Source organism: Rhinolophus sinicus, chromosome 15 (genome assembly GCF_057876585.1).
Source record: "Rhinolophus sinicus isolate RSI-liver-muscle chromosome 15, RSI-T2T, whole genome shotgun sequence".
NCBI classification, from domain to species: Eukaryota; Metazoa; Chordata; class Mammalia; order Chiroptera; family Rhinolophidae; genus Rhinolophus; species Rhinolophus sinicus.
In genome coordinates this window covers 56,075,483-56,101,379 of record NC_142515.1, presented here as the reverse complement: position 1 = coordinate 56,101,379, position 25,897 = coordinate 56,075,483, and the positions used below count along the sequence as shown (strand labels likewise).

Below are 25,897 nucleotides of genomic sequence, written 5' to 3'. Positions count from 1 at the left end.
AAAATAAAACTTTATTAAATCAAAAAGAAAGAAAAAGTCCAGCCTCATGGCTCAGGTGGTTGGAGCTCCGTGCTGCTAATGCCGAAGGTTGCCGGTTCGATTCCCACATGGGCCAGTGGGCTCTCAACCACAAGTTTGCCGGTTCAACTCCTTGACTCCCGCAAGGGATGGTGGGCTCTGCCCCCTGCAACTAAGATTGAACACGGCACCTTGAGCTGAGCTGCTGCTGAGTTCCCAGATGGCTCAGTTGGTTGGAGTGTGGGTTCTCGATCACAGGGTTGCCAGTTGGACTCCCGCAAGGGATGGTGGGCTGCGCCCCCTGCAAGTAATAATGGCAACTGGACCTGGAGCTGAGTAGTGCCCTCCACAACTAAGATTGAAAGGACAACAACTTGAATCGGAAAAGTCCCAGAAGTACACACTGTTCCCCAATAAAGTCCTGTTTCCCTTCCCCAATAAAATCTTAGAGAGAGAGAGAGAGAGAGAGAGAGAGAGAGAGAGAGAGAGAGAGAGAGAAAAGAAAAAAAAAGAATGTTCCATGTGCTCATGAGAAAAATGTGTATTCTTTTGTTGTTGGGTGGAGTTTTCTATATACATCAGTTAGGTCTAGTTAGTTTATAGTATTGTTCAAGTTCCCTATTTCCTTATTGATCTTCTGTACAGTTAACCTATCCATTATTGAGAATGGGATATTGAAATCTCTAACTACTTCTACTTTTATTAGAATTCTTTATTGACAATTTCTTTTAATACTTAATTTTTTATATATTTTTTCCAATCTGATTTACATTTTTTCAATTTATTTTATTTTATTTAAGATTTTTATTAAAATATAGCCAACGTACAATATTATATTAACTTCAGGTGCACACCAAAGTTATTCAACATTTATATACCTAAAGAAGTGATCACCATAAGTCCAGCAACCATCTGACACCGTACCACATTATCACACTATTGACTATATTCCCTATGCTGTACATTACATCCCCATGACTTATTTGTTTTATACCTGGATATTTGAACCTCTTATTCCCCTTCACTTTTTCCTCCCTTTTTATAATTTTTCAATTACAGTTGATGTTCAATATTATTTTATATTAATTTCAGGTGTACAGCATAGTGGTTAGACATTTGTCTAATTTAAGAAATGATCCCCCTGACTAGTCTAGTACTCATCTGGCACTGTACATAGTTATTACCATATTATTGACCATATTCATTGTGCTTTACTTTACATTCCCTTGACTATTTTGTAACTATCAGTTTGTACTTCTTAATCCCTTCACTTTTTCCCCCTGCCCATAACCCCCTCTCATCTATCAACCCACCAAATCTAGTACCCATCTGTACCATACGTAGTTACTACAATATTATTGACTATATTCCTTATGCTATACCCTACATCCCCATGATTACTGTGTAACAACTAATTTGTACTTCTCAATCCCTTCCCTTCCCCTTTTTCACTCACTCCCAATCCCCCTCCCAGCTGCCAACCATCAATATGTTCTCCGTATGTATCAGTTTGTCCTGTTTTGTTTGTTTATTTTGTTCTTTAAATTCCACATATAAGCGAAATCGCATTGCATCTGTCTTTCCCTAACACTCCACTCAGCACAATACCCTCCAGGTCTATCCATGCCATATGGCAAGAACCCATTCCCTTCCCTGGCTGAGCAATATTACATTGTATATATGTACTACCTCCTCTTTATCTATCCTTCCTTTGATAGACAACCAGGAAGCCACCACATCTTGGTCATTGTAAGCAATGCTGCAGTGAACATATGGATGCACGTGTCCCCTCAAAGTAGCATTTGGGTTTCTTCAGGTAAATACTCAGAATTGGATTACTGGGTCCTTCTTTGTCTCTTGTTATAGCCTTTGTTTTAAAGTCTATTTTGTCTAGTATAAGTATTGCTACCCCAGATTTTTGTTTGTTTTTCATTTCATTTTCATGAAATATCTTTTTCCGTCCCTTTACTAATTCTATCCGTGTCTGTCTTTCTATCTATAGTGAATCTCTTGTAGGCAGCATATGTAGGGTCTTGTTTTCTTATCCATTCAGCCCTCCTTAATGCATTTAATCCATTTACATCAAAAGTAATTTTTGATAGATATGTATCTATTGGCATTTTATTATTTATAATTTTGATCTCTCTCTCTCTCCCCCTCCCCCCCCTTTTCATCTTAAAGAAGTCCCTCTGACATTCCTTGTAATACTGGTTTGGTGCTGATGAACTCCTTTAGTTTTTTCTTGTCTGGGAAGCACTTTATCTGTCCTTTGATTCTAAATGATAGCCTTGCTGGGTAGAGTAATCTTGGTTGTAGGTCCTTGCTTTTCATCACTTTGAATATTTTGTGTCAATCCCTTCTGGCCTGCAACATTTCTGTTGAGAAATTAGCTGACAGCCTTATGGGAGCTCCGTTGTAGGTAACTGCTTTTCTCTTGCTGCTTTTAGGATTCTCTCTTTGTCTTTAACCTTTGCCAATTTAGTTATGATATGTCTTGGTGTGGGCCTCTTTGGATTCATCTTTTTTGGGACTCTCTGCACTTTCTGGGCTTGTATGTCAATTTTTTGTCAGGTTAGGAAAGTTTTCAGTCACTATTTCTTCAAGTAGATTCTCAATCCCTTGCTTTTTTTCTTCTCCTTCTGGTACTCCTACGATGTGAATTTTGTTATGCTTGATGTTGTCCCAGAGGTCTCTTAAACTATCCTCATTTTTTTTGGATTCTTTTTTTCTTTTTGCTGTTCTGGTTGAGTGTTTTCTGCCACCTTGTCTTCCAAATCACTGATTCGATCCTCTGTTTCATCTAGTCTGTTGGTGATTTCCTTCTAGTACATTCTTCATTTCAGTAACTATATTCTTCAGTTACTGGTTCTTTTTGATGGTTTTTATGCTTGCCATCTCTTTGTTGAAGTTCTTACTAAGTTTCTTGAGCATCCTTATCGTCATTGTTTTGAACTCTGTATCTGGTAGGTTGCTTCTCTCCATCTTGTTTAGTTCTCTTTCTGGAGTTTTCTCCTGTTCTTTCACTTGGGATATATTTCTTTGTTTCCTCATTTTGGCTGCCTCTCTGTTTCTATGCACAAGTATTAGGTCTGCTACATCCCCCAGTCTTGGCGGGTGGCCTTATGTAGCAGGTGCCCTGTGGGGCCCAGGGGCACAGTCTTTCTGGTCACCTGCATCAGGTGCTCCAGGAGTGTTCTTTGTGTGGGTTGTATGTGCTCTCTTGTTATAGTTGAGCCTTGGTTGCTATTGGCATGTCAGTAGGTGGGATTGACCCTCAGGCTAATTTGTTGTGGGGTTTGGCCGCATCCACAGCTTACAGGCTTCTGTGCAGGAGTCTAACCCCACTGAATGGGATTGGCCCCAGCAGGTTCTGGTGACTGTGAGACGGCCCTTTGTGTGTGCTGCTTGTGGGGCTAATTGGGTGGTGCTCAGCTGTGCTCTGAAGCCAACCTCCAAGTATGTTGGTTCTGCGGCCTCTTGTGAGAGGCTCCAGTGCAGGTCCAAGTCACCCACTGCCTGTGACTGGCCAAGGACTATCTGGTAGGAGCTACAAAGTGATCCGTGGTTTGTTTGCTGCCTGTGCTAACCCTGGAGGTGTGTGGGAGAGACCATGCTGTTAACTGAGGATGTCTGCAACCAGTACCAGGCCTAGGGTAGCTCTGTAAATGCCAGGACACCCCAAGGCCTTCTGCCACCTGCCAGTTCCTTTAAGGTTTAGCCACAGATAAAACCTCGTGCAGTACACAAGTCAGGTGAAGCAGGGTTAGGGAGTCACTAAAGTGGGAAGAGTTGTGGTCACCAGGTTAATATATATTCTGGTTTGGTGACAGCACTGAGCCTGAAGTTATTCAGCAAAAGTCTCAGAGCCACACCGAGGCCAGTTGCTGCCCACCTGGGGTCTGTAGGACTCTGATAGTTTTGCAATGCAGGTGGGACTGGCTGCTCTTGAAAAAAGTGCCTCAGGGGGTGGGGGAGTTGGATGGGGAGGAGTCCCAGTGAGTCAGCTGGGTGGAGCTGTGGAGTTCACCAGACCAATCAGATTCAGATTTGGCTGTGCTGGGGTGGGCTCAACACAAGGAAGATGGTGCCCACCTGCCGGATGCACAGGAGGAATTCCCCCTCACAGGGAAATGGCGACTATCTTCCTGCCTGCAACCCAAAGCAACACAACTCAGTCTGCCCCTTCCCACATACGTCTCTGACACCCCCTGAGTTACTGTTCCTCCACTGGAGGTCAAGATGGATTCTTGCAAGTGAGAGAATCTGTGCATGGGCCCTTTAAGAGGATGTCTGGGTTTCCTGCCATCTTCTGTCCCACCCAGATGGTCAGAATCCCCACTGTTTTTCACAGCCAGGTGTTGTGAGGGCTCTTCTTCCTGGCACCAGTACTCTGGGCTGGGGAGATTGGTGTGGGGCTGGGGTCCCTCACTCCTCCGGGGGAACCTCTGCAGCCAAGATGTCCTTCCTGATTTCAGTGGCCACACGAAGGTTTGAGATTAGCCAGTTCTGCATCTCCACCCCTTCTACCAGTCTTGATGTGGCTTCTTCTTTATATCCTTAGTTATAAACTTTCTGTTCAGCCAGTTTTCAGATGGTTCTCCAGGTTAATTTTTCTATAATTTAGTTGTAATGTTCTATAATTCAGTTCATAAAAGGAAAGAGGCACAGTGTATATCTACTCAGCCATCTTGGATCTCCTGATTTCTCTTTTAATAATACTTTAAATATGTCATTCCATTGCCTTCTGGTTATGTTGGTGTGGGAGGCTGAACCCTAACTCATATGTGAAATAACAAGGAGGGGTGCACTGGTGACTACCTGTGGACGTGGAAATGGAGTGGATAATTCCAAGGCACCACTGATAAGGAATTGATGACAGGCTTTGAGGGAAATTTGATATGGATGGTAAAGGATCAGAAATTGAAATAACCTCTAGGATTTCAAGCCTTGGAAGTCAGGGTATTGTGTGTCTGGGGGAAGGGATGATTCTAAGAAAAGTTTTGAAAAATGACAGTGCGCCAAAGGATTTGCATACAGCACGTGAGCATCTCAGAGTCTGTTCCTCTTCAGGTTATTCTAGGAGCAAGGCAGGAGCTTTAACTTCTCTCTGATTTTGGAATCTTCTTCTGATGTAGCTTGGATTTTCCTGTCAGACAGAAACTCTGCAGGGCTGCATTCTGCTCTGGGTCCCAGCTCCTGGCTTGTCTGGCTTCTCCGCCCTCCACCTCCCCGTGTGGTTGTCCCCCCACCCTGCACCGAGCCTCCCTGTCCCCCCACCCTGCACCGAGCCTCCCTGTCTCCCTGCTGCCTTTCAAGATTCTGTAATTCCTTTGGGCCCAGCTCCAGTTCTGCTTTTTCCATGAAGCCTTTCCATGTTTCTTTCTTCCCTTTCAGGACAGCTATTATAGATGGGGTGCTATTTGGACTTTTTATTGAATGAAGATCACATATTGCTGAAGGTACCTAAAATTTTTAAAGTGTACAGTCGGAATCGATTTTATATTTCTTTCATAAATAAATCATGTTCCAGGATGACATATAGGGGGAAGTCTGTGCTTAAATTAATGAGGGCAAAGAAATAAATCTTCTTGAAAATAATCCGCGTGGTTGTTATGCCATTTAAGTTAGGGAAGCTTCTCACCAAAGTTTAGCACAGTTAGCAGTTAAACAGCATTTAAGAGGTGGATGCACGCTCCACTTCTGCGTCCAGAGTCTTAGGTCACCAAAACTGCCCTGTCTTGTGCTTGTGGCACGGCCATCAGGCATGGCAGTGCGGGGCTTGGCGAAAGGTGCCCTCCAGCCAGGTGCTTCCACTGGTTCTGCTGCCTCGTGGTGTTACCTGTCATCAGGTGCCCTCAGAGCTCCTGCATGAAACTGCTCAGTGTGGCTTACATACGCTGCCTTTTGGAAACATCGTCTTCCCTCTGGTAATCTACATTCAGAAACCCATCAGAGGTAAATCTGACTGAAAGTGATTTATTTTCAAAGCCAAGTTTCTTCAAAGGTTTGTCAGTGAATATTCAGAGTCAAAGGTTGCTACATGGAAGTGAGGTCAATTGCAGGCCTTTGACCATTGAATTGGACTTAGGTAGTCAGTGGGGCTGGGGGGTGGCTTAGGACAACTTATGCGTGAGGGAGAATAGTCTGTGCGTAAGGGAGACTTTGAGTTTAGGATGGCAAATTAGGACAACAAAGTTCTTGTGTGCTCAACTCTCCCAGTCCATCTTTGCCAAGATCTGCCAGTCCTTTCTGAAGGGGTAGAGGGAAGCTATGATGCTCTTTCTTTTATCTAACTGGTAAAAATTTATTATAAAATGCAAATCTTTTGGCTAGTTCGGCATTGTCAGGGCCTTGCATTTTATCTTTTCACAGAAGCGTGCTCGTGACTAAGCATCTTCACCGCAGCGGGATAGTGATATTAAACAGAGAAGTTGAAAAGAGACATCAGGGAATGAATGGTTCAGTAATTTATGGTACATCCTATTGTAGAATATTGCTCAAACGCTAAAAAATGAGGTCTATTTGTATGTAGAGATGTGGAAAGAGGACCGGAGCATACTGTAAGAAAAAGAGCAAGACGCAAAATAACGTATACAAGCAAACCTTGTTCTGTTATGTTATCTTTGTTGTGCTTCACCATACGTTGTGTTTTTTACAAACGGAAGGCAAGACCCTCCACCAGCAAAAAACATTAGGGCTCATTTTTTTTGGTGGTCTGGGGCTGAACCCACAATATCTCCAGGTCTGCCTGTATACTACGAGCTACTTTTGTTCAGAAAAAAAATCATGTATATGTACATAGAATATGCTTAGTAATAATAATAGATGCTATTCATTAAACTCTTATTCTGTGCTGCCGCTATGCTTATTACTCGCATACCCAAATGATCTCGCTTAGTCCTCACAACGATGGCTATGAGGTAGGTACGCATTTGTTTAATTGCTTTACAGATGAGGAAACAACAGCCGGAAGAGGTTGTAAACCTACCCCAGGGTGCACAGTAGATTAGACCCAAAACTGGGACTCCAGCCTGAAGCCCGCATCCAGCCGCTGGCTGTGGTGGGCTCCTTGTTAACAAGCATCTGCTGAAGGAATAGAAGGTGGCCTAGGATTTATTTAGTAGGGATGTCATATGAGACTCATACACCGGATCGGTACTGAACTAGGTGTCTTCCCGATCCTTCCCTCACTCTGAATTTGTGTTTCTGAAAGTGCCATTTCTCTGTATAGGACACCCCCTCCCCCACCCGTGATGCTGCTATTCATTTTGGAATTCAGAGGGCGGTTAGGCTGCTTTGTTTTCCAACTTTTTGCTTGCTCTCTGAACCTTGATGAGTACTTGGTACTTAAACTTCACCTTGCTCTTGAAGCAAATTTAGAGCATAAAGGCTACATACAGTTCTAACTGCTAGGGTAACCTAGGTCTGCAGTTCACATTAAACATTACCTCATACTGCCTCCAGGTTGGGAACCAATGTACCCAGAAGAAATTTATAAAGACACAGAGATGTTGAAATATTTTAAGTGCAAACAGGATTCCTGTGTGCTGGCAAGGACTGGGCTATATCGTCTAAAGTCCCTATTTGAGTCCTCGTATTGCCATCCCTTCCCAGGGGGCTTTTCCTCTCGGAATTTTTAGCAGTGTGTATCTGAGCATTCCAGCTCACTCATTGTTAAATGCCACTGATTAAATATGTATACGTAAAATATCTAACATTATCCAAGAAGAGGTCACTTCAATATAGCTTAATTGCTGAAGGGACAGTGCTGCTATGCTGATCAACTTGCAAAACAAGATTTAGAGCTGCAGAAAAAAAATTTAAATGTTCATGTTATAAGTACGGGGGGATTTGGTCACCAGAATTGTTCACTGGGGCTATTACATCCTACATTTTGCTTCCCACAGTCCACTCTTTGATTCACCAGGTTTTGGTTGATTACTTTTTATTGCTTTCTAGTGGGAACTGGTTTCTCCACCCATTCTCATTCTCTGTGATCTCAATTCCCTATTGTTCCTTGGGCCTAAGGATGCAGCTAGATCTGGGAGTGGGAGAGAATGAAGTGAGAGTTACTGTCATTTAGTGCATGAATTGGTTAAAGATATAATCCTGTCTACTTCTTTGCTTGGTCAAAGCACAAATAATGCAGGAGTTATGTGAGCGGGATGTTTATCAAGTATATAGGACTGAATATGTACAAGTTTAATTTAGCATCTGGAAGCTTTGGGAAACTGAACTCTGACAATTTCCCTGTAATGAATCTGTCTCTCAAGAGTCCTTTTCCAAAAATCATTGTTCTCTGTAATCTTTCTAGACACTTTTTTTTTTAACATTTTGCTTCTTTTTTTTTTTTTTTTTACTCCCGCCCCCCATCCCAGAACAATGGAGACAACTCCTGGGATCTAAAGCTGGAGAGTCTAAAGCTGGGTACTCTTGTCTTCTTTGTGGAGACATTTATTTACAGCCCAAATGGTAAGAATCCAGGATCCTCCTCCTTTTTCCTCTGCCTGAAAATTATAGAACCATTTACCTAAATGTTGATCAAGGATCAAGATGAGCAGAAGCCTTAAGCTGAAGTCTTGTGAACCAGGGCAGTTCTAGGTTCTCAAAGTAGGAGGACTCTGCGTATCTGAAAAGCAGCAGAGGGCACTGGGCATTGGTGTGGTGAAGGAAAACACTTAGAGAGGAAGACACCGTGAAAGAGGAAGTGTGAGGCACTGAGGACAAATTGTATGCTCTTTACATTGCTTGGTACTTTTCAGCAACAGTTTATCTAGACCAGTGCTTTGTGTGATGTTGAGAAATGTTTCCTTTTCTTTTTTAAAAAAAATTATTGGGGTGACAATAGTTAGTAAAATTACATAGATTTCAGGTGTACAATTCTGTATTACATCATCTATAAATCCCATTGTGTGTTCACCACCCAGAGTCAGTTCTCCTTCCGTCACCATATATTTGATTTTGCTTCTTAATGTGACTGCCAATGTCTTAGAGAAGTTGACAGTTTAGGTGATTTCTATTAGCAGAAAAATGTGGACTCAAAAGCTTTTCCTCCACGAAGAATCTGTTGTGTAACATGTAAGTTGACTCAGAGTACATACAGGTACATGCTCTGACCGAGAGGGTGATAGAACGGGAAAAGCAAATCCAGACAGCAGGTGGGCGAGGAGGGGGCGCCCAACAGCAAAGGCCACTCTGTGTTGCAATCTTAGCCCAAGCATCTTTCTGGAAAAGAGTTTTTTGCTGCCTGTTTATATTCCTGGGTAACCATCGCCCCCCCCCCACCCCCCAATGTAGGATGTTAACCTTGGAACAATATGGAGATTAGCTACAGAGCTGAAGAAAAAATCCCAAAGGAGCTTTAGTTTCGCAGTCTATACAGCCTTCTTTCCCATACACTGACCAGATGCTTAGGGCTTGGGAAATCAGAACTAAGGACTAAAATTCCTCAAGGTAAGAAGACACGCCCCCCCACCCCCGATCCCCCACCCCACCCCCGCGAAATGGACTCCTCCAATTTTCTCACATGATTCTGCAGGCACTTTCACTTTTGCATATATAGGAGTCACTCAGGAGCAAGCTCTGACCAGTCAGAGGGAGTGACACATCTAGGTTCAGTCCCTCCCTTCTCACCCATCCTCACCTTACTCTTGAATGCTCGCAGGCAGTTCGGCAGAAGTGATCCCTGTGGTTCTGCCAAAGACAAGCCTGTTGGGTTTAAAGAAAAAAGAACAAAAACCAACTTGAAGTCACAACATTAAAATTGTTGCCTTGAAGAAACTGAGTGGAGAAGTGTGAAAAGATGAATGGCCCTGTGGATGGCTTGTGTGACCATTCTCTAAGTGACGATGGAGACTTCATGTTCACATCGGAATCGGTAGGAGAGGGGCACCCAGGTAAGTCCTGCACCATGGCGACCTGCACCGAGGGAGTCACTTTTTCTAGACGTCTTAAAACAATTTGTGTTCGTTACTATAAGGGATCTCTGGAGGAACAGTATGAAGTATTTTTCAGTCAATGTGTAGCTTTGTAGAACAGTCTCTCATTATGCAAATGATAAATTGTAAGTTACTGAAGCCAAGGGTCCATGCTGCTGCCACCAGCGGCACCTCAGCATGGTGGGGCTGCAAAGAGAACATGCAACTGGTTGGCTGAATATACCACGCGTATAAAATGTGTCATCAGATATGAACATTTTATATATATATATTTTTGAGTAAAACTTTTATTTATTATCAATGAGCAACTTAAGTCAACAGAGAATATTCCCTCAAGACTGTGTGGGTCAGTAGGTTTTGCATGTAAAGTGTGTGTAGTTTAGAAATGGACAGCAGGACATTCTAATAGGTGCTGGGATGGATCTCTAGGTCCTGGAGGTCTCAGATATGCTGTCTAAGAGATGGCTTCCTGAAGAGATAGAAAACACAAGCATTTTTTTGGTAGACTGTGATATGGGGAAATGAGAGAGGCTTCCGTGGTGACATGATCAGAACCTCGACTTCTAGGACAGTGGTTCTCAGGCTTCAGGGTAAAACAGAGTGGTGGGCTCCACCCACGCCCTAAGAATCTGCGTTTTTAATAAGTTCCAGGAGCCACTGCTGCTGCTGGTGTGGAAACCACACTTTGGGAACCACTGTTCTAGGAAAACCCTGGGGGCTAGACACACTGGTTTATGTATTTAAAACCACTTCTTCAAAATTCATTTGAGTATTTGAAGTTTTGGGTAACTCATCACCAAGTCTACTGTTTTCTCACTGTCCTCATCCTTGATCTTCCTCAAAGAGATTTAACTTTCATACCTTGTGACTCAGTGTTAGACAACTCCAGGCACTACACCTTCCATATGCTTTAGCCAGTGGTTCTCAGCTGGGGACGATTTTGTCCCCTTTCCCCCAAAGGCATTTCATAATGTGCGGAGACATTTTTGTTTTCCCAACTAGTGGGGAGGGGGTGAGTGGTGATGCTGACATTCAGTGGATAGAGGCCAGGCATGCTTCTAAACATCCTGAATACACAAGACCATTCCTCTGCAACAAAGCATTTTCCAGTCCCAAATGTCAATAGTGCTGCTGTTGAGAAACCTTAGCTTAACCTGGATTTTGTGTGTGACTTAACCCAATTCAATGTAAACCACCTCTTTCATTGTGCATAACTTTGTAAAGGTTCTAGGTTTACTGTACTTGTAATCTCAGATCCTTTGCTATGTCTGGAACATTCTGAAAAGCTCCATGGCTTATGAAGGCCATCTATCGGTTAGGATTTGCTCCACCTGGAGGGAGTGGGCACTTTGAGACACAGCAGCCAATAGTCCCATCATACACACAGCAGTGAGCTCACTGGACAGAGCATGGACATTCCAGCCAATCAGTTGGATGCTTTGTCTACTTAATGGCAGAACTTCAGGTTCTCCTTTCACTTCCACTGTAAATTAATTGTCCCAGCAAGTCCATCAGTTTCCAGTAAGGCTTTCTCCTTGTCGTTTAAGGGCTGAATTCCTGTCCGCCAGAAAGATAAAATTAATGCTTCTTTTTCAACTTCCAAGAAAACCAACTATTGGCGATCTTAAGGCTGCTAAGTGATAACGAAAGAAATTTTGAAAACCTACAGAAACAATTCCGGAAGGGCCTTGTTAGATATTATTGGAGTCTGCTGAGCACTCTTAATACCCTTGCTCAACGGCAGCTTCATGCCCAATAGCTCTTATTCCATTTCCCTGTGTTGAGAACACGTGACGTGTGTCCTTTAACTAAGCAGAGTCATCCATGGTCAGAGCCTGACGTGGATGTTTGAGCCACAGGAGGCCTTCATTGGGAGGGGTGTGCAGTGGCAACGGATGCACACAAACGGATTTACAACCAGGTCTGCCGCTGGCAGGAGGAGCGAGAGAAAAACTCAGATACATGTTGTTGTTTTTCCCCCCCAGATACATGTTTAACAGCAGTTTCTGAAGGAAAGATTGAGGAGTTTGCATTTAAGGACAGATTAACATTTTTAACTACAGAACTTAATATGCACTTTTGAGAGCAAAACTGCTTGATTCTGGATCTGGATTCTTAATTCTAAAACTTAAAAAAAAGTAAGAGGGACACAAGGAACCTTTTGGAGGTGACGGATATGTTTATTACCCTGACTGTGGTGATGGTAACACGAGTGTATACATATGTCCAAACTCACCAAATTGTACACATTACTTATAGGTAGATTTTTTTGTATACCAATTATATCTCAATAAACTAGAAAAAAACACCTTATTAATCTATTAAGAACAGACTCTCTGGATATTTTGAACACTAAATAAAATATAATATGTGTACATAGATGTCACTTTCATTTCTGAATTTGCGAGCATTGACAGTTCCCATAACCCCAAAGCAAGAGTGGATTTTTCCACAATGACATGAATTGGTCCACATGCACAACCATGTAGAGTTTTTAAGGCAATATAGAATAAGGTCAAATGGCAGGTCATATTGAACTCTTGTCGGGCCCACCTTGACTGAGGAGGTCAAAATAGAACATCTAACCTTCAGGAGGCCGAGTGACTGCGGGATTACCTGGGAGCTGCTTATGGAGATGTCCTGCAAACCAGCGATGATGTGTGGAGGTTCCTAGAGAATCCTCTGGGCGGGGTCGTGGGACTGGGTGTGGTGTTTTATACACTGTGCACCTTATGGAAGCTGCAGGACAATGCATCCTTTTGTCCCTTCTGATTTTACATCTTGGCACCTAATCTTACTGACGTTATTAGCTATTTTAACTTCTATATCCAGGACTTTTCTAGATATTAGTTTTAAAGGGAATATGTTGAGGAATGAGAGACTATTTAGTTAGGAGAGAGAGAGGGAGAGAGAGAAATTGTTTTATACTCTTAGAATTGGTTTTGTAACATATTTATTGCCTTTTTTAGGGACTTGTGTGACTTTATACATTGTCCAAAATTAGACAGAAGCAGGGAGAAATAAAATTTTCTAACTTCTTATATTTAAAAAAGAGTCTCTAATTGTTAGGTAGATTTGATATGTAAACTGACAAAATATCTAATTATTTTAACATTTCAGTTTGTTATACCTAATATCTCTGTGATTCTTACACATGTTTATTTTTGTCCAGATAAGATCTGCGACCAGATCAGTGACGCGGTGCTGGATGCCCATCTCAAGCAGGACCCCAATGCCAAGGTGGCCTGTGGTAAGACACTCCCAAGCCCTTCCTGCAGGAGACCTAAGCGTGCTGAGTTGAGCCCTTTACCTGTGTTGCAGCCCTCAGCACAGAGGAGGTGATCAGGTCTAGCTCTCACTTCACTGAGGGCTTCATGGTGCCGCTGAATCAGGGTCATGGGGTAGGGGTGCGTACCTAGTCTCACTGTCGGTACCCTGTCCTGTCTGCTGCACAGACCAATCTTTTCCTCTCCAGTGGCACCCGAACCCCTGTATTGCAGACTATTGGGGCCCTTGCCCCTCTGAGGGTAGACGTCACCCTGAAATCTTTGTAAATAGCTGGAGAGAAGGTTGGCCTGATTCTTTGCTTAGGGTCCCGCTCCCGAAAGCCTCCAGTGGGGTTGCAGCAACAGGGGATGGGAGAGCTTCACATATGTTGACTGCACTCTTTATGATAACTATGTACAACCGTTGTCTCATTTAATCTGGTCTTGTTATTATCTTCATCTAACATTTGGGGAAACAGACATAGGCTAAATAAGTTGTTCAAGATCACACAAGTAGTAAGTACTTGGTGTGAAAATTCAGGTGTGACCGGTTCTTTCCAAAGCGTAGTTCTCCAAGCAGCATTTGAAGGTGGCCAGCAACTGTGCTGGAATTTACTCTTTTTATTAGCTTATTAGTTTCTGCCTGGAATCCATTCCTGGTAAGGTTCCTCTGAGTCTCTTTACCGGCCCTGGGAGAGGTGTAGCCATTGAGCTTCCCTGTGCTGGTGTGTGGCTACTGCCTTTTCTCCTTCCCTTCCAGAGACGGTGTGTAAGACAGGTATGGTGCTGCTGTGTGGGGAGATCACCTCCACGGCCATGGTGGACTACCAGCGGGTGGTGAGAGACACCATCAAGCACATTGGCTACGACGACTCTGCCAAGGGTGAGGGCCGGGCCCCGGGCCGGAAATATATGCTGGTCTCCTGAGAGAGCCCTCAGTGCTGGGTCCCACCTGAGGCTCTCGGTCTTCTGGAAGCACTGGGGGCTGGGGGGGGAGGGGCATTCCCAGGCCCACCTATCAGGGACCAGGCATCAAAGTCTCTGGCAACAGCATGGCAGCCCATATGACAGTGCCCGCTGAACCAGCCCGGTCCATCCGTTATTGACTCTGGTCTTATTTAAGGTCCTGCCTTCCTGGAGCTTTGCAGAGAAAGAAGCTGAGTAAAAGGAGCTGCCCTCTGTCGGGGACATGTCCTCTGCCAGGCACTGGTGCTGGTCTCTTTGTAATGTGTCCTCTTCATCATTTGAGGAACTCTGTTGTACTTATGCGGATGAGGAGATTGAGGCTTAGAGATGTAAATGATTTACATAAGGTGACACAGTCAGTGAGTGGCTCCTCCATTTGGGACTCGTATGCTTTCTGCCAAACAGTGCTGCTTCCCGTTGTAGACAAAAAGGTGACCCAGTCCAGAGCCGGTAGCAGGTGAAGGAGGCAGTCTGGCCCTGGTTGACCCCAGTGGCAGGCAATGTGGGAACTTAGACCCCAGGGAAGGGGCACAGGCCCTGGCAGGAATTGAGGAGCACTGTGCTCAGGTGGGGGTGAGAGCTGGAAAGAACTGAGGGCCTGACATTGCAGGATTGTCACCTGTTGGCTGTGTAACTTTCGCGCAATCGTCATGTGCTGGCCGTGTGACATTTGTGCTATTGTCACACGTTTGCCGTGTGATGTTGGCACAATGGTCACGTGGTGCTTTGAGACAGTGCCGCCAACGTCACGTGCCGAGCTGATCCATGTGCCTGTGCCAAAAGGGTCACCGTGCACTGTGATGGCCACTGCAGCAAGGACCCCGGCTCACCATGGCTCACTGCTGTTTGCTGTACACCTGCTGAGTTCACTGCCCTTTCCAAGCCCTGCCTCTCCCTATAGCCCCCTAAACTCTGTTTTTCCAAATCACTTGAAGCCCTTGATTGACTTTCAGCACTAAGAAGATTCATTATTTAGACAGGGTGATTAGGCAAAATGCAAAATGTTTAATGCAAAATGGGTGAGTTCTTGGCAGCTGTCCAAGGATTGTTCACTGGTTTGTACATTCACAAGCATTCCCTGGGAACAGGAGGCAGCAGAGGACAGAGGTGACCTGATGCTCCTGGAGTAGGGTCATTTCCTGGCATCAAATGATGCAGCATGAGGTACCCAGCAGGGAGTTGATGGCATAGTGTGCAAGGAAGAGCTGCGGGACGGTCCAGGGACACTTACTGAAAGCTGGTCGGCTTGGGGTGTGGAGAAGAGGAGACAGAGGAGGAGCTAGAAGGCAGAGACCTAGTGGAGGGAGAAGAGCATGTCACGTTTAAGGCCAGACCCAAGTTCACATTGGCTGAAGGAGTCCAGCTCGCGGGGGCTGGGTGGAACTGAGGAGCTCAGTTTTACTTCGTTTGGCAGTAGGACCCCACTTGAAGCATGTATGTAAACAATAGATTACATCTGGGTTTGTTTGTTCTTTGTTTGCTTTAGGAAGCCCACTCTGGCAGCACGAGTAAGAGAATAGACTAGAAGGAAGAAGAGAATAGACTAGAAGTCAGCAGGACAGTCATACTTGACCTTGTCGGGGGGAACTCTGTGCACTTTGGCTTTTTATTCACACATCCCTGCAGCTGAGCCCTGCACAGTTGGAGGACCGACAGGGAGAAGAATGTGCTGTCTGCATAGCACTACCTCCTGGGACACCTTGGGCTGGGCTGCTGCGAGCCCAGATTCCCTGGCCGGTCCCCAGGCCGCTGCCCGGCCTGGGAGCACCAGCCTCCACCTCTGTGCCTGAGCTATGGGGAGGGGCAGCCCGGCGGCAGCCTCCTTGGCTCCAGGCCCTCAGGATCACATCTCAGGAGCAGAGGCCTCTCTGAATAGTTCGCGTTCAGTACGTTTAGTACACCGTTTCCTTGACTTATGATGGGGTTACGTCCCCATAAACCCGTCATAAGCTGAAAGTATCCTAAGTCGAAAATGACTTAGTCCACCTGACCTACAAACACCATAGCTTAGCCTGGCCACTTAATGTGCCCAGAACACTCACATTAGCCTGCAGTTGGGTAAAATCACCTCATACAGTGAATCCACGGGAGAGTATGTGTTGCTTACCCTCGTGATCGCGTAGCCGACCGGGAGCTGCGGCTCGCTGACGCTGCCTGGTATCACAAGAGAGGACCCTACTGAGTATCGATAGCCCAGGAAAAGAGCAAAATTCAAAATCTGAAATACAGTTTCTACTGAATGTGTATCACTTAGGCACCATTGTGAAGTCAAAAACTCCTGAGTCGGACCATCATAAGTTTGGGGCCGTCTGTACTTGGGTTCGGCTGCACCTGGGCTTCTGAATGGCAGTGTTAGAAGGACCCTGGGTTTTCAGTGCAGTGATTTTCAACCTGGGTGTTGGGAGGTGCCTCTGGGAGGGGCTGCGGGGGCAAGGCCAAGAGTCACCCACCTGCTCTTCAGCCAGAGCAGCCATACTGTTATCTGGTTTCTAGACTGCAGTTCTGTGTAGGCTGTATATTTCTAATCAAGGTATAATGTAATACAGTGAAATGCGCGATGGAGGATTTTCTGTGACTGAAGAGTTCCAGATGGTGGTAAGGATGCATAGCATCCTGGGCCTCAGCTCTGGGCCCAGACAGAGCCCAGCTGGTTAGAGACCATGCACACCACCACTAAATGCCATGTCCGGAATGAACAGTCCCCCAGGTAGCTTGCAGCCACCTGTGTCCTCCATGTGCACCCACTCAGGCCTGCTTTCCCTTTTCCCTAGGATTTGACTTCAAGACTTGCAATGTGCTGGTGGCTCTGGAGCAGCAGTCCCCAGATATAGCACAGGGTGTCCATCTAGACAGAAACGAAACGGATGTCGGTGCTGGAGATCAGGTGCGTGAACACTGAGCGTGGGCGCTGGGCCCGGGGGGCCAGTGTGGCGCATCCTGGCTCTGACATGTGCTGAGGAGCCAGCTGGGGCAGCACCTGAACAATGGCTGAATCACACTGGGGGTGACCCCTCCTCCTAGAGGAACGCCGGAGTGGGGGGGGGGGGGGTGCATGCCAAAAGTTAGCCGGGTATCCCTGCTTCAGGGCAGCGACTTAGGGCTGTGGAAGGCTGTGGTCCTGATGCCAGTTTGGGCTCGTCTGCCCCTCCTGGAGCGTTGGGCGTGAGGGACCATGTCTTCCCTTCCACAAGCACCCAGCGCAAATGTTGCATGCAAGAGGCACCCAGTACAGGTTGGAGAGCAGCAGAATTTTAGATCTGCAGAGCGCTGCCTGTGTCTAAAGTGGATGTTGCTCCCTCCGCCCTCTGCCCTGCTCCAGGGTTTGATGTTCGGCTACGCCACCGATGAGACAGAAGAGTGCATGCCCCTCACCATCATCCTTGCTCACAAGCTCAACGCCCGCATGGCGGACCTGAGACGCTCTGGGGCCCTCCCCTGGCTGAGGCCTGACTCGAAGACTCAGGTCAGTCTCTTCCTTTGCCCTCCTGTGTCTGGGAGCTCCAGGCACACACTGTGAGCACCCCCAGATCCTCTTCGTCCTTGTTAGTGTCAAGATCGAAACGTTCAGTCTGGGCACTCAAAGAATTGTTGATTTTGATAAAAACTATTTATTTGAAAAATCTTCAGCTCTAGATGCTTTCTGCCCCCATTTTATTATGAAAAATTTTAAAAATACCAAAAACTGGGAAGAACAGTTCTAGATTTTTTTTTTTTTTTGGGGGGGGGCTTCCTTTGCATGTGTTGATGCTGGTAATGCGATTCCCCAATTCCTGCCACAAACTTACTTCTTAACTGGCCTCAGACTTTTGGTCACTGCCTTGCCACATCCTGAGCACCACATAAACAAAGGCCATCTGCCTCTCAGTGGGGCCCTTCTTTGCTTCTCATGAAACCACTTTATCTATCCTGTTTCTGCCTCTCTGTCCCCTTGGGCCCTGACCTCTCTGTTCCCTGTGGTGTGGAAAGGCCGGCCGTGATGCAAGTGTAGCACACCTGGGGTCCTGCCCGCCTTCACTGCCCACGGCCTGCCCTGTTTAATCCTGATTCTCTGATGGCCCCTTTCCTTGGGGCTTCCATCCCTGGCTCCTCTTCCACTCCTAACAGGTTCTTTGCACTTCTAAACACTCTGTCCCCTTCTACCCACGCTGGTGGATCCAGTTTTCACCTCCGCTCACTCAGCTCCCAAACTTTCCCCCTGCAGGCCTCTACGAATCGCCAGCCCCATTTCTCATTCACCCTACAAACAAGAGCCCACTGTGTGCCGCCCACTGTCACCTCCTATTGGGCTGAAGGGAGTGTGCTGGAGTGCCACCTTTCACCCCGTCCTGCTCAGTGCCCCTGTCTCCACTCTGCCTGTGCCCCCGCCCCCATAGAGCATCCCTCTGTTCCAGCCCATTTCCCAGGCCAGGGCCAGGATCAGTGCCAGTCCCACCCAAGGGTTTTCCCTGTCGGGAAACTCCAGTTAATCGCTTTGGGCTTTACTTCTAATTTTCTAATGTCCACACAGAATTTTCTGTAACTTTCTGCTTCCTGGGAGGCAGGGGGAGGAACCTCACTTGAATTCTGGTATTCAGAGCCTTTTATGGTCTTCCAACATTACCTTCCCCTGCCTCTCCTCCCTCAGTCTTTGTTTAATCTGTATTAGTTCACTCGTGTTCCCCTAGTTTCTTGGTGCTTTGCCCCTGTGCTTACACTCTGAACCTCACTTGCACTCTCTCTGGTTCCTATCTGTCCATCAGTGGTCAGGGAAGTCCCCACCTCCTCATGGTTTCCCTGGCCACCAGCAAGAAGTGCCTTCTCTTGCCCCCGCAGTAGGAGTTCTGCTCATGTGGTTTTATAGCTCAGCACAGTGCACGTGACTCATCCCTTGCCGCAGCCACAGACATGCACCCTCCTCACCCCAAGTGTGAGGCCACACAGGGCAGAGGGTCCATGGTGGCTGAACCTGGGGCAAGGAAGCACACTTGTGGCCTGAAGGAAACCCTTCCTTGGGGCTTCTAGTGTCATCCACGTGCCCCACACTGGGGTGGAATCGGCAGCATTCCTCAGCTGTTCTTTGAGGTTGTGGGGCAGGAGAGCTCAAACGCGAAGGTTGTGATGGTGCCAGATCAAAGGGGCACGCAGATGTTGGTATGCCCTGCCCATCCTGTATCCGAGCTGTACTGTGGGGCAGAGATTCACAGAAAAGGAAATCCCAGATAGAACAGGGATGGGAGGAAGTGATGGAGTGACTGAGCTTTTCTTTTCCTTCTGTGAGATGAGGACTGGAACCCACCTGTTGGCCCAGCTAAAACAGGGAAGATTCTCTTTTTGCTCTGTAATAGGTTTCCCGGTCTAAACGCAGCCAGGGGTGGGGTAGGCTCGCTCAGGGTTTCCCTTTCTGCAAGGATACACTGAATTCTCTTAAAAATGCTACTTTGGAGACCGGAATCAGCCTCGCTCCCCTGCCACAGGTGGCCCTGAGCCGGCTGGCACGGCAGCAGAGAGGGTGAGAGGGTGCGGGTGTGGGTCTGCTGACAGACCTCTCCCAGCGCCTCCACAGAGCGGCTCACTGTGGGAACGGGGCACCGTGCCAGGAGCAGCTGCTACACCTTCTCTGCACCCTATTGGTAAAGGATTTTCATCATCTAACCAGTGTTGACTGTGAACAGGATGAGTCTTTCCACCTGAACAAATTCTTGCTGCTGATATGGAGACCTGAGTGGCAGCATGATGGCTATTTTTGTACCTGGTCGGAGTTATGTTTTCTGTGGTATACTTTGCCCCACATCTTGCTGACACAATGAGATAAGAGCGATGCTCGGAGCCCCTTGCTCGCCACAGCTCTGTGGTTCTGCCCAGATGCTCCTTGGCCTTTGTGGCAGAGTGGGAGGTGAGGGAGCAGGGGCAGTGGGGACAGGCCTCAGCAGCTGCTCAGAATGCGCGACCTTCTCCTGAGGCCTCACGGGGCAGATCTGGTCCCAGAGCCAGCCGCAGGGTCGCAGCTCCCGCTCGCACAGCCCGGCCGGCTGTAAGGGTTGTTCTCAGTCCACAGATGTCAATGTGCATCTGCCCGTCTCACTAGGACCAAGCACCATGTGGGCAGGGTCTTTTCCCTCCTTCTCCTGACCCCACCCTGTTGCTCTTTGGACCAGGAAGTACACACAGTAGGAGTTCTGACACAAATCCAGTGTTTGATGGCTATTTGAGGGGCCTTGAGCAGGCAGAGACCCTGCTTCAGGAACAGCTCCAGGAAGGCACGGCTTGCTGTCCTGTGGTCCTGTCGAGGCCCTGGGGTACGGGGCAGTGTGGTGCCTGCCAGCCAGGGTCCCCACCAGGGCCACCAGCACAGTTGCACTCCTGCAGGCCCCACACACCCCATAGCCCCTCCAGGCGCTGCTCTTGTGGGTCCACACTGCCTTGAGTAGCAATGGGGCCTGTGGCTCCAGCGTAGCCCTGAGGGTTTTAAGTGACAGCCTTCTGCTGGGCAGAGCCCCAGCTACCAGGCCACACAGCTCCAGGTCAGCCCAGCTTCACCGGCTATGTGACCTTGACCAAGGCATTTATGTTCTCGAACTTCAGTCCCTCGTCTTTAACATGGGGCCAGTAACAGCTTCTCATAGCTTTTGGCCTGGTTTCTAGCATATAGCACTCATGCAGTCAGTTTCTTTTCCCAGCCTCGCCTTCCATCCTTCCCGTCTTCTTCCCCCTCACAATGCAAGCCCAGGGTGCCTAGGCCGCCCTCCTTTGTTACAATCAGACCAGGCTGTGACATCGAGCTCTTACACTCATGGAGGTGTCAGTAAACAATGGGGGAGAAGCATTTTGTCTGTGCTGCTGTGGGAATGACACAAACTTTTGGATCAGGCAGAGCAGGGTTTGGCCCTTTGGCTTTTCACTGACCAGCTTGTGACTTCAGACAAGTTGTTTCACTTCTCAGAGACTTGTTTTTCTCATTTATAAAGGTGGAGATTATAATACCTATCTTGCTGGGGTGGCTTAAACATTAGTTGGTCGTGCATAGAATGGACACAGAACTTACCCACGCTGGTGGAAATGACCTGCCAGGGTACTGCGGGCAGGTTCGAGCCCTCAAGATGCTCTCTGCTTTTCTTTCATTTACCAAAACTCCCAGAGCTGGCAGCTCCCTCCCTCTCAGCCACCCTGGTCTCAGTCTTCTCACCCTGTCCTTACAGCCGGCAGGTCCTCTGGCCCAATGTGCTTCTACACTCGTCCACCGAGGGGCTGGGACAGCTGGCAGGTAGCCTGTAGACTCGTAGGTCCTTGGTAGGAGCCAGGATAGTTTGGCCCTGGGCCATAGAGGGTCAAAGGGGGCTTTGGCCAGGGGAGAAGGAGAGAAGTCTGGTGGGTCACAGAGAGAAAACCCTGAGGCTCCACGTGGCACTGATGGTGGTCACAGGTGGGAACAGCTTGTGTCATGCCCAGTCATCCTGTGGCACTGGGCAACTATGCAGATACCAAAATGTCTCCGATTAAGTTTCCTGAAGGCCCTTTGAGGACGCATCCCCACCCCCCCACCCCCACCGGGGCCCATGGGAGCCCTGCCGGCCTCCTGGGTGTCTGTGCCGGGCAGCTCCGGGCAGGGCCTCACGGCGTCTCCTCCTGCCTCTGACAGGTGACAGTGCAGTACACGCAGGACAATGGCGCTGTCATCCCCATGCGTATCCACACCATCGTCATCTCCGTGCAACACAACGAGGACGTGACACTGGAGGACATGCGCAAGGCCCTGAAGGAGCAGGTGATCAAGTCTGTGGTGCCGGCCAAGTACCTGGATGAACACACCATTTACCACCTGCAGCCCAGCGGGCGGTTTGTCATTGGCGGTCCCCAGGTACGCCCTGGTCTCTGGATGAGGCCCTGGTTGCTGATTGGGGTTGCTGACCTCCTCCAACACAAAGACTGCAGGAGGTGGCTTTGTGTGACTCAGCCATGTCTGGCCCTGGGTGACACGTGCAGTCAGATCACTCTCTTTTGGGCCTGCTGTGTATCCGTCAGTCCCTGAGGAATTGGGGACATGCCCCCAGGATTCTCCCACTAGGGCTGCCTGGCCCTCCCACTCCAGACAGCTCACACTGGATGGCAGACTTGCCCAAGCAGCTGCTGCCTCACCATCGCAAATGCCTGACCTTTACCAGGTGGCGCTTACCAGGTCTTTGCCACAGGTTACCTTCCAGCCCTGTAGGCACCTGCTACCCCTTCCGCCTGTGCCACAGGAATGAGGAAGTGGAGACTGGCATAGTACCTCTGAGATGCTGCTGACCACTGCCAGGGGACCTCAGCTGTGTTGCCACAAAGCAAAGTCCCCATAACAGGTCCTATAACCAAATGTAGCACAGAAACACTGGATGAAGCAAGGGTCAAGCTTATTGTATTTTCTTGCAGGACCTCTCAAAGGCTAGACACATGAGTGTGAATTGTGAATCTCTAAACAAGGGTCTATACTATGCACTTTCCTCAAATCATTGAACATAGCGTCCCTGCCCCCTTTTAAAACATCTTTATTGACTGGTACTGCACAGAGCAGACCCTTGAGGAAAAGGACAATGTGGTGTTTCCTGGGTAGCACCAGTAAGGGCCACGGCTCAGGCAATACTGATTACGGCGCAGTTTCTTCCTGCAGTTGGATTTCCCTGTTACGATTGACTCATAAAAACGAAGGCATTAGGAGCAGCTCTGACCCCAGCTGGCCAGTCATTTGTGCTTTCTGATGAGGCTCTGACAGGTTACCTGACTTCTGTAACTGGTCAGTGATTGAACTGGGATTAGATCCAGGGTGTCTGGCAGACTCCTAGCCAAAGAGCCTTTGAAACATGTCCTCAGGCAGCTTCAGGGTACGTTTTCCAAGTAGCAGTCCAGCAGCCATCACAGTGCTTCAGCTGGCACCTCCTCCCAGCTCTGGGGTGAGGAGGCTCTGGTTTCCATCTCCCCACTCTGTTCCTTTCCTTCTGCAGGGGGATGCGGGCGTCACTGGCCGTAAGATCATCGTGGACACGTACGGTGGCTGGGGGGCACACGGTGGTGGGGCCTTCTCCGGGAAGGACTACACCAAGGTGGACCGCTCTGCGGCTTATGCTGCCCGCTGGGTGGCCAAGTCCCTGGTGAAAGCAGGGCTCTGCCGGAGAGTGCTTGTGCAGGTGGGTGGGACCCCACCCCACTCTGACCCCACCAGCTCTGCTGGCCAGGCCACACACTTTGCCAAAGGATGTGATTCCGTATGTGTAGTGTTGGGAACGGTGGCCCTGAAAACCTGAGAGAGGGAAAACAAAATCCTTCAGGGAGAAGGGCATGTATAGAAACTGCCCTCTACAAAGACGACAGGGATTTCTAGGCAGACAGATGGTGGGAGTGTGTTGGGCAAGAGATGTGTGGTTCCAACTGCCCTTCCTGAGGATGTGAAACTTTCTGTGAGGGGCAGAGCCCTGCACAGTGGCTTCGGTCCCTGACTCTGGTCTCTTCTGGAAGGTTTCCTACGCCATTGGTGTGGCTAAGCCCCTGTCCATTTCCATCTTCACTTACGGAACCTCTCAGAAGACAGAGCGAGAGCTGCTAGATGTGGTGCATAAGAACTTTGACCTTCGGCCTGGCGTCATTGTCAGGTAAAAGTTGGCAAGACATCCTTCCTCCCTCACCCTGATGCTTAACCCAACTGCAAGGGAAACAGGAAGGATTTTCAGCCTCCCTGAAGCACGAGGGTCTGCAAACTCTGGGCCCAGCACAGGGCACGCCCCAAATGCAGGATTCCGGTTTTCAGGTTGAAGGGGCTGCGTACCATCCCGGCTGGCCCAGCAGACGCTAACTCCAGGTGGGGAGGAAAATAATGATAAGGCTGAATGGCTGAGAATTGAGTCGGCAAACCCAGTCCCATTTCTTCTTGTTTCTAATGCCATCTCTGCTTCCTGGAGCCTGGCCACTTGACGTTGGTCTGGGCCAGGTCCGTGGAATACAGAGGAGAAAGGCACCTCAAGTATAGAGTGCAGTCCTGGTTCCTGGTTCCTGTGTGGTCAGGCTGTCCCTGAGCCGCTGAGCCTGCTTCCCAAGAGCCAGTGATTGTCCCCTTCTAAGACATGGCGTGGTGCAGGCAGGGAATCTGGGGGAAAGTGGTGACATTCCACATAGGGACGATCACAGTCTGTTAATTACTCCTGGGCCCAAAATTACAGATAGAAACTCAGCTCCTTTTCCATTAACAATGAGCCTTTCTTCTGCTGGACACGCAGGGATTTGGATTTGAAGAAGCCCATGTACCAGAAGACGGCGTGCTACGGCCATTTCGGAAGGAGCGAGTTCCCGTGGGAGGTTCCCAAGAAGCTTGTGCTTTAGAGCTGGTGGAGCTGGGCCCGGCCTTGCCCCAGGGGCACCTGAGCGGCCACATCCCTCTTCCCCAGGATCCCAACTCTCTGCTCCCACAGACCCCAGGCTGCTGACTGCCCTCCGGGGCATGCCTTCTCCCCCACCCCCAACACCCCCTCCCCCTGCCCTGTCCCATCGCAGGCAAAGCCCTCTGATTTAGCCCTCTGCTGTTGTCATCGTGAATGGCAGGAGGCAGGTGGCTTCCTGGTGCTGAGGGTTTGATCTCCTGAAGACAGTCACTGTGTCCCTCTGCCTCTCCCTTAGACCAAGGGATGTTAATATAGTGGAAAAACCACCTGTCAGGAGTAAATCCCCTTACCTCCCCCATAGCCCGGACCCTGACCAGCTCCCCCCACCCCCCGTCCCTAGGCATGTGCCAAGGTCAGCGCGTCTCACAGATCTCAGGGTCTCACAGGACCCCAGCCAGAGCCCTGAGCCAACGCCTTCATAAAGCCTCCCAGGCTGGCTTCTGGCAAGGATAAGGACAGGGGCTTTCGTGGCCTAAGCATCCACAGTGAGCGAGGGACAGAGCTAATCACTGATGTCATTTCTTCTTCACACAACATGATGAGGTAACACCTTTGTTGTCCCCGTTTATAAATGGGGAGACTGAGGCACAGACCATCTAGGTAGCGTCCACAGGGTCCTACAGCCACATGTATTGGGGCCTAGACATGAATCAAGGAGCTTTGACTCAGGAACCCAGACACCACCACCCCTTCCCCCTATCTCGTGCCAGAAACAAATCTGTGCAGTGACAAAGCAGACTGAGGGAGGCTGTGGCCTCTCTCCTAAAGACCTGAGGTTGCTTTGAATTAGGGGACTAACCCACCAGCTCTCGGTGAGCCCTAGGCAGTGAGCTGCAGTCAGGACAGAACCAAAGGTTTGTTCCATTTGCCTCATTTATTTCAGAAGAAAGTTCAGGGTGAGCTGGCTCTCCTGGCTGGGCTGGAGTTTGGAATTAAGAAGCAACCATATAACCCTAGCCCCTGCCCACTCAGGCACATGCATGGCTAGGGTGTGGGGGCCTCTGGAGTAAGTGGCCCAAGTCTGGTCCAGTCCCATCTGGGCTTCCTGGAGCAGCTCATCCTGGCACAGGTGCCCCCACCCCCGAAACAAGGGACTGGAAGCCTGCTCCTTCAAGTCTCTCTCTCGCTCTTTGTCCCCTCTGTGCCCCCTGTAGTCTGCGTGCTGTTGGACTGGCCTCTCTGGAACAGGGATCTGAGGGGCTCACCTACTTATTCCAACAGCACGATAAGTAGGTAAGCCCCTCAGATCCCTGTTCCTGAGAGGCCAGTCCTAAGACACGATATCTAATGTTCAGTGGTGACCCCGGTGGCAGGGCTTGACTCCTAG

At 48.4% G+C, this 25,897-nt stretch overlaps 1 protein-coding gene across 1 annotated transcript; it reads left to right on the top strand.

The window, feature by feature from the left end:
* Positions 1–9,315: 9,315 nt before the first annotated feature.
* MAT1A (methionine adenosyltransferase 1A) lies at positions 9,316–25,121 on the top strand. Its single transcript, XM_074339690.2, has 9 exons — positions 9,316–9,914; positions 13,129–13,206; positions 13,983–14,105; positions 16,960–17,072; positions 17,508–17,651; positions 21,804–22,022; positions 23,143–23,325; positions 23,654–23,787; positions 24,409–25,121. The coding sequence occupies exons 1-9, from the start codon at positions 9,821–9,823 to the stop codon at positions 24,509–24,511; spliced, it is 1,191 nt and encodes a 396-aa protein (XP_074195791.1). The 5' UTR covers positions 9,316–9,820; the 3' UTR covers positions 24,512–25,121.
* The last annotated feature ends 776 nt before the right edge of the window (positions 25,122–25,897 follow it).

What these genes read in the sequence shown, in the direction of transcription:
- MAT1A (XM_074339690.2), top strand. Translation starts at nt 9,821, where the DNA reads ATGAATGGCCCTGTGGATGGCTTGTGTGACCATTCTCTAAGTGACGAT. An exon ending in ATGTCGGTGCTGGAGATCAG is followed by an intron (nt 17,073 to 17,507) that starts GTGCGTGAACAC and finishes GCCCTGCTCCAG; the next exon opens with GGTTTGATGTTCGGCTACGC. An exon ending in GGCCTGACTCGAAGACTCAG is followed by an intron (nt 17,652 to 21,803) that starts GTCAGTCTCTTC and finishes TGCCTCTGACAG; the next exon opens with GTGACAGTGCAGTACACGCA.